Here is a 16581-nt window from a genome sequence, read left to right on the forward strand (position 1 = left end):
AAGGCACTATTATGTAATGCCCGCGTTGTAATAGATGTTTCCCCATAAAATTAAACTTCAAACCAGGTTACTCATCAAATGAGGATACATAAGAGACACGGTCTCGTGATCCGATCGTCACCAAGCACTACCTGCCAGCAACACCGGGGCGCAAGAAGAGCACCGTATCACAGAAAGTAATTCTGGAAGGAAGACAGGAAATGCAAGGAGGTGTTCAAGGGGTGTGCCCACCCATTGGCTTCAGTAGAGATGTGCATCAAAGTGCTCAAGGGGGATGCCCCTTTCCAGGCGCTATGCAGGGGCTGTGAACAGGTTTTAGGAAAAAAGTGAAAGGTGTGACGCGAGAGAAGCAGCAGGGGAGCTAATCGAGTGCTGAATTACCCACGTGTGGTGAGCACAGGTGATGGGTGCATGTGCATTCCAGTGAAAAGTTGAGAAGAATAAGTACATGACCTAAGAGCACAAGAAAAGGTTTTGGGCCATCGTCCAGTACTGACCTGTCGCTCCGTGAGACCCAGGTTGGCAGCCAGCTCCGCTTTCCGCCGGATGGTGATGTAGCGGCTGTAGTGGAACTCCTTCTCCAGCTCCAGGCGCTGGTGGTCCGTGTACACAACTCGGTATTTGTCCTTTGTTCTCGTTTTACCTAAGAAGGAACAGACATGAAGAATGGGTTAGTGATAACCATGGACAGGATGTGGGTTCAAAGAGTAAAGAGTATCAAAGCCCCCCTGAACACAGAGATTGTGCACTTAAAGCATGTGACAGCACATCATCTAATGGCGGGATATGCATGGGTTAGGGTTGCACTGGTGCGTAAAGGATGCGTATCCTTTTATTACATTTACCTACTGCGTGCGCTAGTGTGATGCAAGCAGTGGTTAATTTGTACTGGTGGTCCTCTTTTGGATCTCCTGCAGCCAGAAACATGTTTAAGACCCAGTGGTGTATGCCATCTAGGAACCACAGATAAAAACAATGGTAACGGCCAGTGACGTGCTTGACTGCTGTATATAAATCATGCATACATGCACATGCGCAATGGCAAATGCAGGCATACACATCAAGCTTTTTTTGACACTGTTGATAAAAAAGTATTATTTCCCCTCTTTTTGCTAATGTTGATCAGCATTGGCAAACAACACTGGCAAAGCACTTGTAGCCAAAAGGCAGGCCCGTGAGACCTATTCTCTTTGCCAATGCTTATTTAAATAGTGATATTTTTAATTCGTTGAGGAAAACATCACTTTTAAGGGAGGCAAAAATACCTAAAGATTTGGGGCCATATGTAGGTAGCATCACATTTACCGATTCATAAATACCGAATTTTACCGATTCGGTATTTATGAATCGGTAAATGTGATGTAGGTAATAATTCGGTAAATTTTACCGAATCGGAAAAATTCGGTAATTATGAATCGGTATTTACCGATTCGGTAATGAGGCATACCTTCCCATTGATTCCTATGGGCCTGGAGGCCCATAGGAATCAATGGGAAGGTATGCCTCATTACCGATTCGGTAAATACCGATTCGGTAATGGGGGGAGCATATTCAAGGGTGGCAGGGTGTCACATTGACACCCTGTTGCACCCCTGAATCCTGCATGTGTGCACATGTGGCGCACATACATGCCCTAAGGGCATGTATGTCTGCCACATGGCACTCTTAAATCTGAAAAATATTACTTTTTGCAAGGTTTTCGTTATTTATCACCAACCTGTATTTGGTGGTAAATAACGAATTCTTAATACTAATTTTCACTCTTTAGAGTGCTCCCTACATAGCATTTCTGGATTCGGTATTTACCGAATCGGTATTTTACCGATTTCTTAATTTCCGAATCGGTAAATACCGAATCCAGAAAATCAGCCCCCTACATCGCAAATGCCTATATACCGGTCGGTAACGGGATATTTACCGAATTTCGGCTGTTACCGACCGGTATTTGGCTTCCTACATGAGGCCCCAGGTGTCGAGTCGCTAAACAGCGCTGTTGTATCCCCCTCCCACTACGAAGAACCAGACACTTCAAAGCTTTCAAATACTTTGACTAATTCTTGTGCAATTTCACATATCGAAGGTCTGGTAAAAAGTTATAAAATGTAAGTGCAGCATTTCCATTTCCTTAAGCAGTCCATGCATTACTATAGACTGATTGCTCATTACTGTAAGTACTACAATCCACACATTTAGCACTATGAATATTATCACAAAGGGTCGGAATATTGTTTTAAGACTGTCCATTTCTTTAAGCAAAATATACATTATATTTAGTCATGACAGAAAAGCAAGGTCGCTGGAATTATGCAATTGTGCAGCCGTAGCGTTTTCTGCATAATTATGGACTTACTACACTTGTCACATATCAATCATCTTCTGCATAATTTGCAGATGTTAACAAAAAATTTTTTTTAGGTCAAACAGACCAAAAGTTACTGAAAACCTACAGTGACAGGCATTTTCTCGCACAGAGGTTGGTTACCTTTCAGCTGCTGCTTGCTGTATTAAAGTGCTAAACTGATATTAATAAGTGGAAACCTTAGTCCATACAGTATAAACGTGTAAAAATGACAACAAAGTGATAAGATATAGCTTCAAAATGTGCTTCATTACGCTGCATGATTTGCCTTTTCTTGATGCATAATTTAGTCAACACTGCTGCATAATTTGGTTCTCCTATGCCACAACATTTCAGTGGCCCTGCCGATAGGCACTTAAGACCTCATAGGAGATGAAGGCCCAGCACAGATCTGAGATGGAAGATGAAAGCGCTGGCACACGCCCCGCCCAGGTCCGTGTTCTAGCTGCCCCCTGACTGTTGAAAGCAAACTCCCTGCATCTCCTCATACTTACCCAAAGCACAGGTACAGCCAGACAGATCGCTCGCAAGTATCAGAGCTGCTGAGTTACTCTAAATGGTAATAGTGTCTAAGGTAGGGCTGATGGGATCTCAAGATTGTGTTATTTACATAGTTTTCAGCCCCTGACTCAGGATACACCGTGCGCTTGTTTACTAATACTTAGCATTCATTATTGTGTGGCCGTTTGTTGAGTAGCCCTGAATTTAACGAGTAAGGGGTTACCAGCGACATCCCTTTTACGTGAAACGCACTCCCTTCAACATCCTTCCAACCACACACCCTACACAGAGTATTTAGCTATCTGTTAGCACCCCGCATAGGGGTAAGAACGTGCTTTTCAAACGCTACGAGTTGGCAATCAGGTGGCAGACTCATTTAAAGACACTAATGCTGCAATTCTGAGTTCACCTGTGGAGATAGAAAGCCAGGAGATATGGTTTCTGGTATCTGCTCCAATTGCCAGCCATTCTGATTTATGGGCCAGAATGGGGAATAGAGTCCCTCGCCTTGAATTACCAGTCTCAATTCTGCACATTTTTCCCATTTCCAGGGCAGTTCCTGCACACATTTAGTTTCAACAGATACTGCAAAACTGCCAATCAGGTGGGCAGTGTCCCCCCTATCATCGCTCCCCAGGTTCGGAATGGGCCCCTTAGGACTGAACAGTAACAGACTATGAGGCTCCTATAAGATGAACTCTGATTGGCAACCTGAGACACTCATCCAGGCGAGCACATGCTCTTAGCTGACTCTGGTGGGCATCTATAAAGATGGCACTGGTGGGAAATGTGACCAGCTGGCACTGCTGACCTGTTGAGAAGTTGGCACTGATGGACTACGTGAAAGCGTTCTTGAGTGGACAATGTGAGGAGCTTTGACTGATAAACCACCTCTAAGGAGTAGTTTAAGATGCTTCCATGGTTGGTGTAAATTTGGCCCTTGTGAATAGAATGAGACTCTTGCCCTGGTGGGCAGTATAAGAACGTTCCACTAGTGGGCAGTATAAGAACGTTCCACTAGTGGGCAGTATGGAAGGTTACACTGGTGGACTTCAAACTGGGGGGTGGGATCCCCTAAGGGTGCCTCAACTGATCCTGGGGGGGAGGGGTTCAGCCTCTGGCCAAAAGAAGCATTATGCTTATAACAGTGCTTTGTTTTCAGCGGGAAAGAATGAGTGGCTGTAAGCCCCCCTGTAACGGGTCATCACTAACGCCTTTTGTCATTAATATCTTGGTTGGGAGTAGGGACTCCAAATATTCTTCAAAACCCCCATCCCCACTCCCATTTCTAATAATCCCACTGTGGATACGTTTACACTTTAGTAAGGCCTGTCTGACCAGAATAGTATGTTTGGCAATCATGTATGAAGCATTAAAAAGTTTGAAGACCACTGCCCTGGTGTGCAGTATAAGAAGCTTACATTAGTGGGTGGGCAGTATGGAAGGTTACACTTGTGGGCAGTAATAGAGCCTACACATGTGGGCATTATGAGAAGCTTGCACTGGTGGGCGGTATGAAAAGCTTACACTAGTTGGCAATATGAGGCCTTAAATCGGGCGGCAGCATCAAAAGCTTACAATGGTGGGGGGCAGTCGAAGAGCTTACATTGGTGGGCGGTGTGAGAAGTTTCCCTGGCAGGCAGTGTGGGGATTTACACTGGTGGGCGGTATGAGGGCTTACTGTAATGGGCAGTGTGGAAGCTATGCTGCTGAACAGTATGAGAGTTTACACTAGAGGGTTGTGTGAAACGTTTACACTGGTGGACGTGTGTGAGCTCACTCGGTTGGGCAGTATGAGAGCTTACACTGGTGGGCAGTGTGAAAATCTCACACTGCTGTACAGTATGAAAGCTCACCCCAGTACACAGCGTGAAAAGCTTGCACTGGTGGGAGGTCTGAGAAGCTTGCAGTGGTCCGCAGCACGGCCGGACTGAGAACGAATACCAGCCCAGGCAATTAGGCCGGATCGGCCCCAAGAGGGGGGATGGAGGGGGGCAGGGGGTGCTGGTGGGAAACACTGCCGCTGCTTTTGTTACAGGGGGCCAATATTGCAGCACTGCTGCAAAACCGGCCCTCGGTAACATAAACGGCCCCCACTGCTCCAAAACCAGCCCGAGCCCCTTCTGACCCACTGGGGAAAAACCTGGTGCCCGCTACGGCCAGTCCGGCCCTGGTCCGCAGTGTGGAAACCCTTTCCTCTGTCAGTCTCCATGTTAGGTTGAGGTTTGTTTTGCACGCATGTCACGCCAGGGACGAGCCTTTTCCCAGAGTCAAGTGTAGTTTTGATAATGTTCATCATTAAGCTCTTAAAACTGCATCAAACGCCCCCTCATACTCACAGAGTGAGCCAGTGCCGTGGGCTCTATAGATTAACTATTTAAAGTGTTGTGTATGCGCGCACCTGGGACAAGACAATTCAGTTCATGGCCCTTACTAGCAATGGCACTGGGGTGAACAGATTGTGGGCGGTAGTTCGGAAAAATACAATCTCATGTAACTTTATGCATAAGAAGCACATTCAACGCATTCGGGAAATGCTGCTTTGATGAGAGGCGCCAACTTCCAAGTCAAGCGCAACGTGTTATCTGAGTGCCAGTCTAATTGCAAATCCATACAACGCGGGGCGCTCACTGCCCGGGGCACGGAGCAGGTTAATAGCTTGGGTACACACCGCGGCACCTCCTTTGCACAAATTAAAGGCGCCGCCGTCGCATTAACTAAGCAATTTATTATTTCACGTGTGTACTGTTGATTACGCCGCCTCTGGTGACAGACCAGCATTGCGCCTTCTCTCTGCCGAGGGCCCCTCGAGACGATCTCATATCGAACTGTATCGACCGCACTCGGGCCTAATCGGCTCTCCGCGGAGCCCGCCTTCGCGCTGTCGCAGGGAACGGCAGATTAATTGTTAAACGCGTGTGACTGGCAGCCACGGGGGCAGGGGCCGAAGGGGTTGTGTATGTGCACGCGGGTAGAGAATAGCCTTATCTGCGTTAATGGATAACGCTTGTAGGGCTCACCTCAGCGCCGCCGATAAGATTAGGAGCTGGCTTTAATGTTCTGAAATTGGAAAAGAATTAGTTACAGGATAAGGCCAGGCTCGCCGCCGACTCTCGCCTAGATTCATTGCCCTTAGCCCTAAAAAGTAAATTAATTCCACCTGTGTATAGTTATTGATGATGTCTGCTAGACCATTGGGAACCTCCCGCTCTGCTGTGACCCAGCGAGCGGCTGAGGTATGTCTCCTGGGGAGGCTAGGTGCTTCCATAGCAGCATCGTGGTAGTAACTGTGCAATGGTCAGTGCCCTATGGTCAGTGCAATGTAGAAACCTTCCCCCAAAAACCTCGGGGCCAGAATAGTAAATAATAAGAATTACGCAGAACTCTGCGAAGTGCCAAAAAACGATGCTGCGCTATGCAGAGTTCCACAAGCAATGGAGTGAGGTAAGTTGCACTGCTCGCGCTCATTTTTAGCGCCAGGAGTTTGTCCCACGCTGTAAAATCAACACGAATGGCACCATGTGCAGCGCAACATGGCGCGGTTTCTTTCTGCCCCTCGAGTGGATGGCAGGTTCCTCAACGAGGGGAAGGTTTCTCAATGCAAGCAGTAGCGACCTGCCGTGACCGCCCTTGTTGAGAAATCTCGCTGAAAGGTGGTCGAGCATATGATTTTCCTTGTTCGCACTTGCCAACTTAGCAACGGATAGCAATGCAAGAGGAAAAACTCTACTACGCTGAGTGTTTGGAACGTGGGAAAAACTCCGCAAACTCTGCTAGCAGAGTGGAATTTTACACACAGGCCTACACAAAATACGGCTAGTGATTTGTAGGGGAAAGCCAAAATCTCACTTGTTTGAAAGTGGCATCCTGCTCCTTTAAGAAAAATGTAGCTTTAGGTCACTAAAGATGTCTTTCACAAGAGCCGCAGGGCTTGATTCTTCTACTTGTTTAACATGGACTCCAGAGATCGAAATTATATCTGTTCTCCAGGTGAGAAGAATGTGGTGTGGCAGATAAAAACAGAGTTAGTTTAAGGGCTATTTTATGCCAGGCATAGTCGTCGTATGATAGAGTGTTTTCAACATATACCGGAGTGTCGCTCAATTATTCGAGAGTGCTGTCAATAATATGGCGCTCAATATGTCAGTCTGCCATGGCAGATCATTGGTGCCCAAATTGGCCCATGATGCACATTGTGCTAAGGGCAGCTCACTGCCTCCCCTATTGTATTGCCTTGTAGCGCTTACTACCCCTGACGAGGCATCAAAGCGCTTTTTCGGCAAGTAGCACGCTACTCCGGAACCCATAAAGGATTAGTTATGGTTATACTTATGATGGTAATGGTATCTATGTGGTTACCAGTGCACCATTGCCAAAACCAGATTACACATTGCCCAAGCATACAAAGCCAATCATTGTCATGACGCTTCCCGAATTTCCCCATAATGTCTGAAACACTAGTGCCATTCCAGTTTTCACACGTTTCACAAAATGTATGGCACAATCGCCAAGATTTCATATTTTTGCCTTATGTGTAAAGCAGCAATGACATTGTAGCTTCAACAGCGCCATGCCAGTTTCCATATTTCCCCTGAAATACGACACCATTTTACATACAATTGTACCTTCCTCTCCTTCCTCCAAATCACACACAACCCTCCTCTGCTCATCATCTTCCTTGCACTGGTTGGGGCTTTGACAGGTCTGTGCTGGGGCTCGTGTGCTGGAGGTGTTAGTATGGTAAGAATGGAGAGAGGCGCATGCCTCTGGCAGCCAGTGGGTCCTGTCTGCTTCTCATTCAGTTCAAGAGATGAGTCTAAACCCACACATTGCAGCTCCCCAGAACGAGCATTGGCATAGCCAATAGGTCTCGCCTTTTGGACCTTATAAGTGTTTAGCCATGGAACAGTGAATGTTGTCGCACCCAGGATATTGTGCTGGATAACTAAACACTTATCAGGTCCCAAAGGCGAGACCTATTGGCTATGCCAATGCTAATGAAATACGTGTTTATACTATCCAGCTCATTATTTTGACTGGTCACTACGCTATCCGGTTCTTTGTTCCATGCTTTACACCCTCCATGCCAATATCTGCACGGGTACTACCACAACGCAGAATCACAAGGCAAAAAGACATTTTTCTAAATCCTCCATTCATTCATTGCATCAAGCCAAGAAACACCATGAGGAGTTTCGGTTGAAAGAGCCACACATTACAGTTCGGTTCACTTGAACGTCCTTTCACTTGTAAAAGAGCAGCCTTAGGCCATCATTGTGGAGCTTTCTGATGTCAGAATGGAGGGCCTTTACTTTCATATGTCATAAGGGAGTGTCTCAGAATTATGATGTCATAAAAAGTTACCACAGCTCATTGGTTGCACAAAATCTGCACTGGAAAAACGTCTATTTTATTTTATTCCCTAACCTGCTCGTATCAGTGAGGAAACGGGGCAAATATACCTCCCATTCCAAGATCTCTAAAGAGGCAAGTGGCTGTTACTGCAGAGAGAAAAACACGTCATCATACCCAGTCCTGCATTTCTAGAAATAACCAACAATGGGCATTCCAGAATATTCCTTTGTTGGATAATAACTGTTTGCCCCATTGTGACATCATCCACCAGATGACCTCTTTAAAACGCTCCTCACATTTCGTATCTAAAGTAGTGTTAATCTATTCATCTATGTTTAATGGAAGTAAGGGACACTGACATTTTATTAGAAAGCTGTCAAGTTCCTGTTCCAGCATCCTACCACAATACACTCAGTGGCCTCATCACATTCAGAGATATTTATCCCAGTCAGAGTTGACATCCTTAGTCCTAACCTAAGGATCACCCACCTTCACTTATAAAGCTTCGTGGACTTTGTGAGGTTATTTTTATCCACCTTTTTTGGTACATTGGTGATGATAATGTTTTTACAGCTGTTACCAAGTCAGTGGGTATTTTGGAGGGGAGGCGTGGAAAATTATTTTTTAGTATTTTACTGCCTGTGCCCCAATCACTGATAAGGTAGGCCCTTGGCAAAAGAAGTCTACATTTTTACCGGTATTTCAAAAATACCTAAATATTATGTTCACCTGCATTTATTACATTATAATGGAGTGAGATAGTGCCACTCTGTTCGAAGCATTCACTTCCAAAAAAGTTCCCATGGAGCTCAGTGACGTCATTCTCACACTGCTGCTAAACGTTAACTCAGAAAACATCGACTTTATCAGTTCCCCAATCTCAAGTCAACAAACGGCCAGCAGAACAATTTTGCAAGGCTGTAGCTTTGTTCATCGCAGAATACAATCCTTGAAAAATGTGTTGAATGGACATTTATATAAAATTGTACCTTGTTTTTCATCGTTCTTTGTACCCACTTGCCTTTGTGTGGCATTGCCTGGTCACAGCCTTTGACCCGGGTGCTGAAAAAGTTTCCTAAATTCTCTTTGGGGTTTCTCCTGATTTTACTAGGTTGTGCAGTGGCAAAGCTCCTTCGTAGCCCCCGTGCCCACTGACCTATGACCTCATTACTGACCCTAAGGTTAATCAGATTGTCATTAGTCGAACTTGGTGTGTTCCAGTAACTTGATTTCAGAGTCAGGGCCTGTCCTGACACCACCCAGCAGCAAGTGACTGCCCAGTATCCAATATAATTGATTTCGTGTTACTATCATGAAAAGTCGCAACGAAATTCATTTTATTTATTTAATTGTTTACTTACCTCCGTTCATCCATATTCCGGTGTTTACTACTCCCCACACTGCCCCTTCCCCGCCCCGCCTCACCGCTCCACAGAACTCCCTCCACAGGCCGCTACCGGATTCAGGTGTTATACCCATACTACTGTGGTTAACCAGGCAGTGTTAAATAGGGGTGGGTGTAACTTGCGTCATTCAGTGTAGCATAATCGCGCAGAATGGCCCAAAACAAGTTCAACATTATTTCTTAATGCAAAAATGTCTCCTCACATCCAAAATGGGTGCAAGAATGCAATTTGTGCTACGAAGTAGTGCAAAACGCAACCGAACATGAAAAGCAAGCGCAAGCAGCCACTCACACTCGCTACATGTGCTCTTGGTGTAGGATTTTCACCCAACTTTCCCCAGCATTTGTCGATATTTTCTTATCGCAAAATGCTGCCCTTTCATCCAAAATGGGCGTGCGAAGGCATTTTGTTGCTAAGAAATAGTGCTAAATGTGTTGTCTGGGTATAATTTTCCCCCAAACTTACTCCCGGCAACTAGCGCTAATTTCTTAGAGCAAAATGCATTCAAAATGAATTCAAGAATGCATTTTGCTTTAGGAAAAAGCACTAAATTCTGCAGAACACAAATAGTGAGCCAGAGCGGCCGCTCACGGACACTGAATGTGCCCTCGCAGTAGGATTGTTTCCCCCAGAATTACTCTTAATTAAGCGAGCAGGTGTAATTATCGGTAATTCCTCATCAAAGAGTAACACGGAATTATCAAAATCACTCTGATTACACAGGCGTAATTAAAATTAAGCCAGGGCCTAGTATTAATGTGTGTTTGAATGCCAAAATAGCGAATTAATACTGCCAGAGAATGTGTTGAATTATGAAGCATAATTTGCCTTAATTTGCTGCTTAAATTAGTCAACTCTGCCATATAATTTGGTCCTCTATTGCCACATAATTTCAGTGGCTGTAGTTATAATGCATTGAGGGCTAACCTCCAAGTCACCTCCCATGAGCTAGACCTGACTCCTCAAGCAAGCTATCAAGGACATTCCAGGAGGCTATTCAAATATCATTCTCCACCCCAGACTTATTCCACAAGCATGAGAATGGGAGGAGGCTATACTAAGAAATAGAAGCATACAGATGATGGAAGGTAAGAAGAGGGTCACTCTGAAGCCAAAACCTAGAGGAATCAAACTGAAGTAAGTCAAGTCTAATTTTTCATGCAGGGTTAAGGAGTATAGTTAGAGAAGGCCTTTTGAGATAGCGAGGAATATATATCTATACACTAACACACACACGCATGCGCACACACACTGCACTCAGTTCGTCCCACTACATTAAGGGAGCACACTGCACTCAGTTTACCCAAATGCATTATGGTAAATGTAGTGCATGATAACACGTACTTCAGTGACAGTCTTGAGTTTTCATCTGTGTTGGTGCAGCCAGTGCTGTGTATCTCTAGACACGTTTCATGATAATTGTCCTTCATCAGTAGAGAATAACGATTCATTTTAGGGGTGCTAGAAATGCTGCTCATAGTCTTATCAGGTATCTGTATCACTGTCTGAGCGCAAGAGCATCAACCAGAGCCTGTCACCGCATTAGCTCAAGGGAAGCCTTATCAAACAAATGTAGGACCTGGACCAAGAAGGACTTATTCCAAAGGAAATCCCTAATTTCTTAGTGGCTCCCCAGGGTCCAACTCATTGTAGGCCAGAACTTCCCCACCTCGGGAGTTACCGGTATCTGTAACATCAGGGTTGGAAAAATCCAGCCCATGTAATGGGCCACTTCTCAATGAGGTCCATACTGGCCAAAGATGGAGGAGAGAAGTCAGACACAAAAGACTCAAACATTCCTCAAAAGTATTCCAAGAACAAGATTAAAACATGTCCAACAAAGGATTTTACTCCAGGTCTTTATAAAACTAAAAGGGGGGTCTCCGAAACATCTGTTTGAAAATATTTGTTTACATAAGTATCCAAAATTCAAGGCAAGTCTCCAACTGGAGTGCGAGAGGGTAAATACAGAGACGAGTCAGACGGGACTGAGGGACAAGGTGGGTAGGACATCTAGGACATCTAGGTCCCCTCATACAGAGAACAAGTTCAGCGCGCATAGCGTAGCAGGCTTTCGTAATACACAGACCATCTGCAGTATGGGCAGCTGCAGCACAAGATTTCTCGAAATATACAATAGTGGAAGCAGCGGCAGCCCAAGCTTTTAACACACGCACAAACCACACATGCAATGCAGACAGCAGTTATGCATGTTTCACACACTCAGAACACATATAGTAGTGGTAGCAGAACTGCAGGCCCCTCACACACACACATTTCCCCTCATCCCAGGATACAGCACTGGTAATTGTGCAAGCTTCCCTCACGCAGAGCAGGTACCTGCCTCAGCAGTGTAATCTTCCGCATACAGAACAAGCAGCAGCAGTGCAGGCTTCCTTTGCATACACAGACTAGGCCCATATGGATAGCACCAATGCAAGTTCATTACAGAAAAGGCGATACTGCATATTAGAACATTGGAACGTTGGCAGCTCCATTGAAGACAATGGAGCGCTCCGGGCTAATACTGGCTGGTATAAGCCCGGAGCTCCAACATTCCAATGATTGTCTTTGTTCACAGCTCTGGCTGTGAACAAAGACTTCATGGAGCCTGAGGGGATTTCAATCCCCTCGCGCTCCCTGAAGGGCTTTGTTTTGGTAGAACATTCTGCCCTCTAGTGGCAGAATGTTCTAATAGCCTTATAGCCCTTCGTAGCAGGGCTATACCGCTGTTAATGTCCCGCTGCTGTTGTTAAAGTCCCTCGCCTTCGGCTCGGACCTTTAACGCTGCAGCGGGCCATTAACAGCCGGTATAGCCCGCTACGGCGGGCTATAAGGCTATATTCAGCAGCGGTGCAAGAACATGTACGGCCACATGTGTATAGGCAATGCATAATCAGGTGTCAGCTGCACTGTTGCTTATCTTGTGTAACCGGTGACCGTGGTTTGATAACGTTGCAAATCCACGCCACATTGTATGTCAGTTTCCTTTCTACCAACTTTCAAAAGGAGCACAACCATCAGTCCCTCAGAGGGGAATTATGAATTATGAAACCAGACCATAAACAATCAGTTGCTTAAAACCATGAACTTCTTAAAATGAGAGTTCCTTGAAACAACATTGCGATGGCAATCTGCAAGATATGTGGCCATTAAAAACTCTAAATAAATCCAGCATTGCCAACAATTGTTACAGACTGACAAAACGTAAACTTGAATGATTAATCTATTGACTTGAAATGTGATAGTCCTACATACACACTATGAGAATACTATAAATGCTGTGCATCACGCCCTACACGTGCTGTGACCCCTGTAGGTGTAGTGAGGGTCTTGGACAGGCCCACTGGGAGTCCTGCAGGAGGACTGAGAGGGTCTAGCAGATGCACCGTGCACAGGGCGCAGGCAGGGGGCGGGCTCACCTGCGGCAAGGGATGAAGCAGTGTGGGCTGACGAGAATATCATGTATTGGTGAAGAAGGTGATGTCAGACGTACCGCTGTGCATGTTGAGGGGGGGGGGCATTAGAGGAGAGGTTTGGAGGATAGTGCATTGGCGTGGTAAGGAGGCGAACGGAACACGGGGAGAGGAGAACAAGGGGCAGAGTACTATGGGAAAGAGGCAAGGAGGGCAGAGACAGGATCTAGAGGGAACCGAGCATGAAGGATTTTAGGGATCACGGAGAGGGACGTCGTGATTGGTCAGTATGTTTGCTATGGGCAGGGGCACAAATCAAGGCACAAGCCTGGCTTGGGCTAAGGTCTGTCTCTAGTTCAGATGGCTGAACCAAATTCGGGTGAAGCCTGAATGCTGCCCTTCTCTCTCCATAATAAAATGCATGTTACTGTGACGGGCACCAGAATCCTATGCTCTATACAGGTATGAACAAATCCGAAAAGCGAGCATCTCTTTGTTAATCCCTCCCACTTACAGAGCAGATTAAATGAACATACCTGAAAGATCCACCACCAAATCCCCGCCACATTCCCTTTCGCTACGTCCAACACATGGGAACACCTAAAAGTGACTCCGTTCAGAGTGACCATCACATAATGTACACATATGCAGTTAGACTATAGTGTTGCTCATGGATATAATGATGATTTTGACCACTTATATAGTGTGCATCACACAACACACTGCTTGTTTGCATTATAGAAAGCAGTGCTTAAATCTTTCACTTTTTATGTTTAGAAGCAATTACTGTAAAATAATGTGGCCCATTAGAATAACACGATCTAATGTATTAAATTAAAAGCACAATTGTTAAACAATCGGCCATATTGAATTTAAAACAGTTAACACAACTCGGAATGTCCTCAGTTGCATCATTAAAATGATAATTTTTTGGATGGCCTGGCTCATGTCTTGGTTTTTAGGGCCACGTCTGACTTTGACCCTGGGTTTAACTAGGAATTTGCAGGCTTGCCCTTTCCTGAAGTTTGCGCAAAAGGGAACAGGAGGTAGAGGCATCACGAGCTGAATCTCTGCATCGGCCATGGAATGTAAATGCATGTAAATGCATAAGGTTACAAACGTGCTACCATCTTGGAATGGGGTGTATTGCTAACAGAACCACTGGCGGTCGGTTCCCAGCAACATGGTGCTCTGTTCCCAACCCCTTTACTTATGCCCCAATCACTCGCACACATGGTACTCTGTAATATGTCCTCCTTTCTCTATTCCCTGCACATATTCGTGTAACCTCCCCCTTCACGCCCTCCATCCCATCTCCTGCCTGTGTTCTGCTCCATTAACTGTTGTCCTCTCACCTACCTATGCTCCTTTTCATAGCCCTCACCATGGCCCTGCATGTGTCAGTAAATTTAGTAGAAGTCTGATATATTTTGTGGCAGGGATACACTTTGCTTTGATATATCTACGTTTCTTCTTTGGAGGTTTAATCTTAATTTATTGGTCATTTATTTAAGTGAAATATGTGTTTTATCATTTTAGTTTGGTTCCTGCATTCTAATTATTTACAGGGGGCTAATTTGGGTGTTCAGATTTGTAGTGTTTTGTTTCAAAATACAGAAATAATTTTTTTTAATTATAAATCTTTAGAATAATTTATTTCACATAAAAAAATGAAAATGTATGAAATTGATCAGAAATGTGTATATTTATTTATTGGACATCACCAGTCTGTACACATGTATACAGCATGAACATGGCATAAAAGCCATACAGTGTTATCTTGAGAAGCGCTCACTTCGCTATGCGGAACATAATCAAATGCTGATTGAGTTTTTGGAGTTCTGTCTAAAAAATAATATCTTCTTATTTGAAAACCAGTACTACAGACAAACATCAGGTACGGCGATGGGCACCTGCTTTGCACCCAGTTATGCGAACTTATTCGTAGGCTGGTGGGAGTAGCAGGTGCCCAAAACCTACACAGGACTGAACAGTGGTAGAGTTGTGGAATGGCATCGATACATCGATGACCTGTTCATTGTGTGGCAGGGGTCAATAGATTCAGCTTACAGTTACATAGATGTTCTCAATAGCAACCATCTAAATTTACACTTCTCAGGCCCAGTGAGTCCGGTGGCAGCGGACTACTTGGACCTGCGGGTGTTCATTGATGATGACAAGATACAGACTGCACTGTTTCGCAAATCGACCGCAGGGAACTCAACTCTGTTTGCCACTAGCAACCATCCACGAAAACTTGTTTAGAGCATTCCCTATGGCGAATTTCTGAGATTGAAGAGAAATAGCACTAGGGAAAATGATTTTGAGGCGGCGGCATCAGAATGTATAGCTAGGTTTATTGTGAGAGGATATAAACCTCAGATGTTGGAAAAAACCTTGCAGAAGGTTAGAAAGATCCCTAGGGAAAAACTCTTGATGGACAAACCTGTACAAAATGACAACAATGGTAAGGGTAAATTCCGGATGGTTACCCCTTATTCCTCAGAAGCCAACTATTTAAAGCGGATGCTGAAGAAAAACTGGCATATCTTAAAAACGGATAGTGTCATCAGCGAGGATATTCCGCCTTTTCCTTTAGTAACCTTCAAAAAGGCTAGATCCCTACGGGATATGCTGGTTAAAAGTCATCTAGAAAAAATTCCAGAACGCAGCAATACCTTAAAGGAAATGAAAGGATTTTTCCCTGTAACAGATGCAAAGCCTGCTCTAACAGCAGAAGAGTCCTGTCTTACAACATACCAGATACTAATATAACGAGAACAATATCCAAATTTTTAACTTGTAGCACTCCTTTTGCAGTATACTGTCTAGTATGTCCCTGTGGGCTACGCTACATAGGTAGCACCATACACCAACTTAAAATTAGGATCTTAGAACACTTAAGAGCCATAGACAAAGAAGACGCAGCATATCCTGTGGCACGCCATTTTGCAGAATGTCATCAAAGCAATAGAAACCAACTACAATATTTTGGCCTAGATCATGTTCCTATAAATATCAGAGGGGGCAACAGAATACGCAAACTCAGAAGATTAGAGTCAAGATTTATTATAGATTTACAGACCAAATATCCGAGGGGACTAAATAGTGGGGAGGAATTAGCGGTACATATAGGCTTGTAAGATTTATCAGCCTTAAGATAGATGTAGGCTAAATGTCCATTGCTTTGAAAATGTTTTTCCTGCCCGGTGTGGTGTTGAAACTAATCTGAAAATGAATTCCTGTACTGTTTCCTTTTGTATTCTGATATCTTTGGAACCCGGTAACAATGAGATCATGTTGAAAATGCAAATTGTGTTGATATTAGCGTTACATGAAGGGACAAAAGCCGATACACGGCTAGATTTATGAATGGTGCAATACGAGAGTGCCGAGGATTAGCTGAAACTACAATCTTTTTTTAAAATGTGCAATACATGTGTGCCGATTCACGGCTCTATAAGCGGTACAAATTCCATATACATAATTTCAAAATGTGCAATACAAGTGAGTCGATTCACGGCTTAATAAGTGGTATAAATTC

The 16581-nt window shown here is 44.6% G+C and overlaps 1 protein-coding gene across 2 annotated transcripts in view; it reads right to left on the bottom strand.

Annotated features, from left to right (window-relative positions):
* CDX1 (caudal type homeobox 1) overlaps positions 1 to 16581 on the bottom strand; it is a 43923-nt gene that overhangs the window by 1682 nt on the left and 25660 nt on the right. For both annotated transcript variants that reach the window (XM_085617729.1, XM_085617730.1), the window contains exon 2: positions 498 to 643. In XM_085617729.1, the coding sequence (XP_085473855.1) occupies positions 498 to 643 (146 nt within the window). The remainder of the gene's footprint in view (positions 1 to 497; positions 644 to 16581) is intronic.

Source organism: Triturus cristatus, chromosome 7 (genome assembly GCF_964204655.1).
Source record: "Triturus cristatus chromosome 7, aTriCri1.1, whole genome shotgun sequence".
In the NCBI taxonomy this organism is placed as follows: domain Eukaryota; kingdom Metazoa; phylum Chordata; class Amphibia; order Caudata; family Salamandridae; genus Triturus; species Triturus cristatus.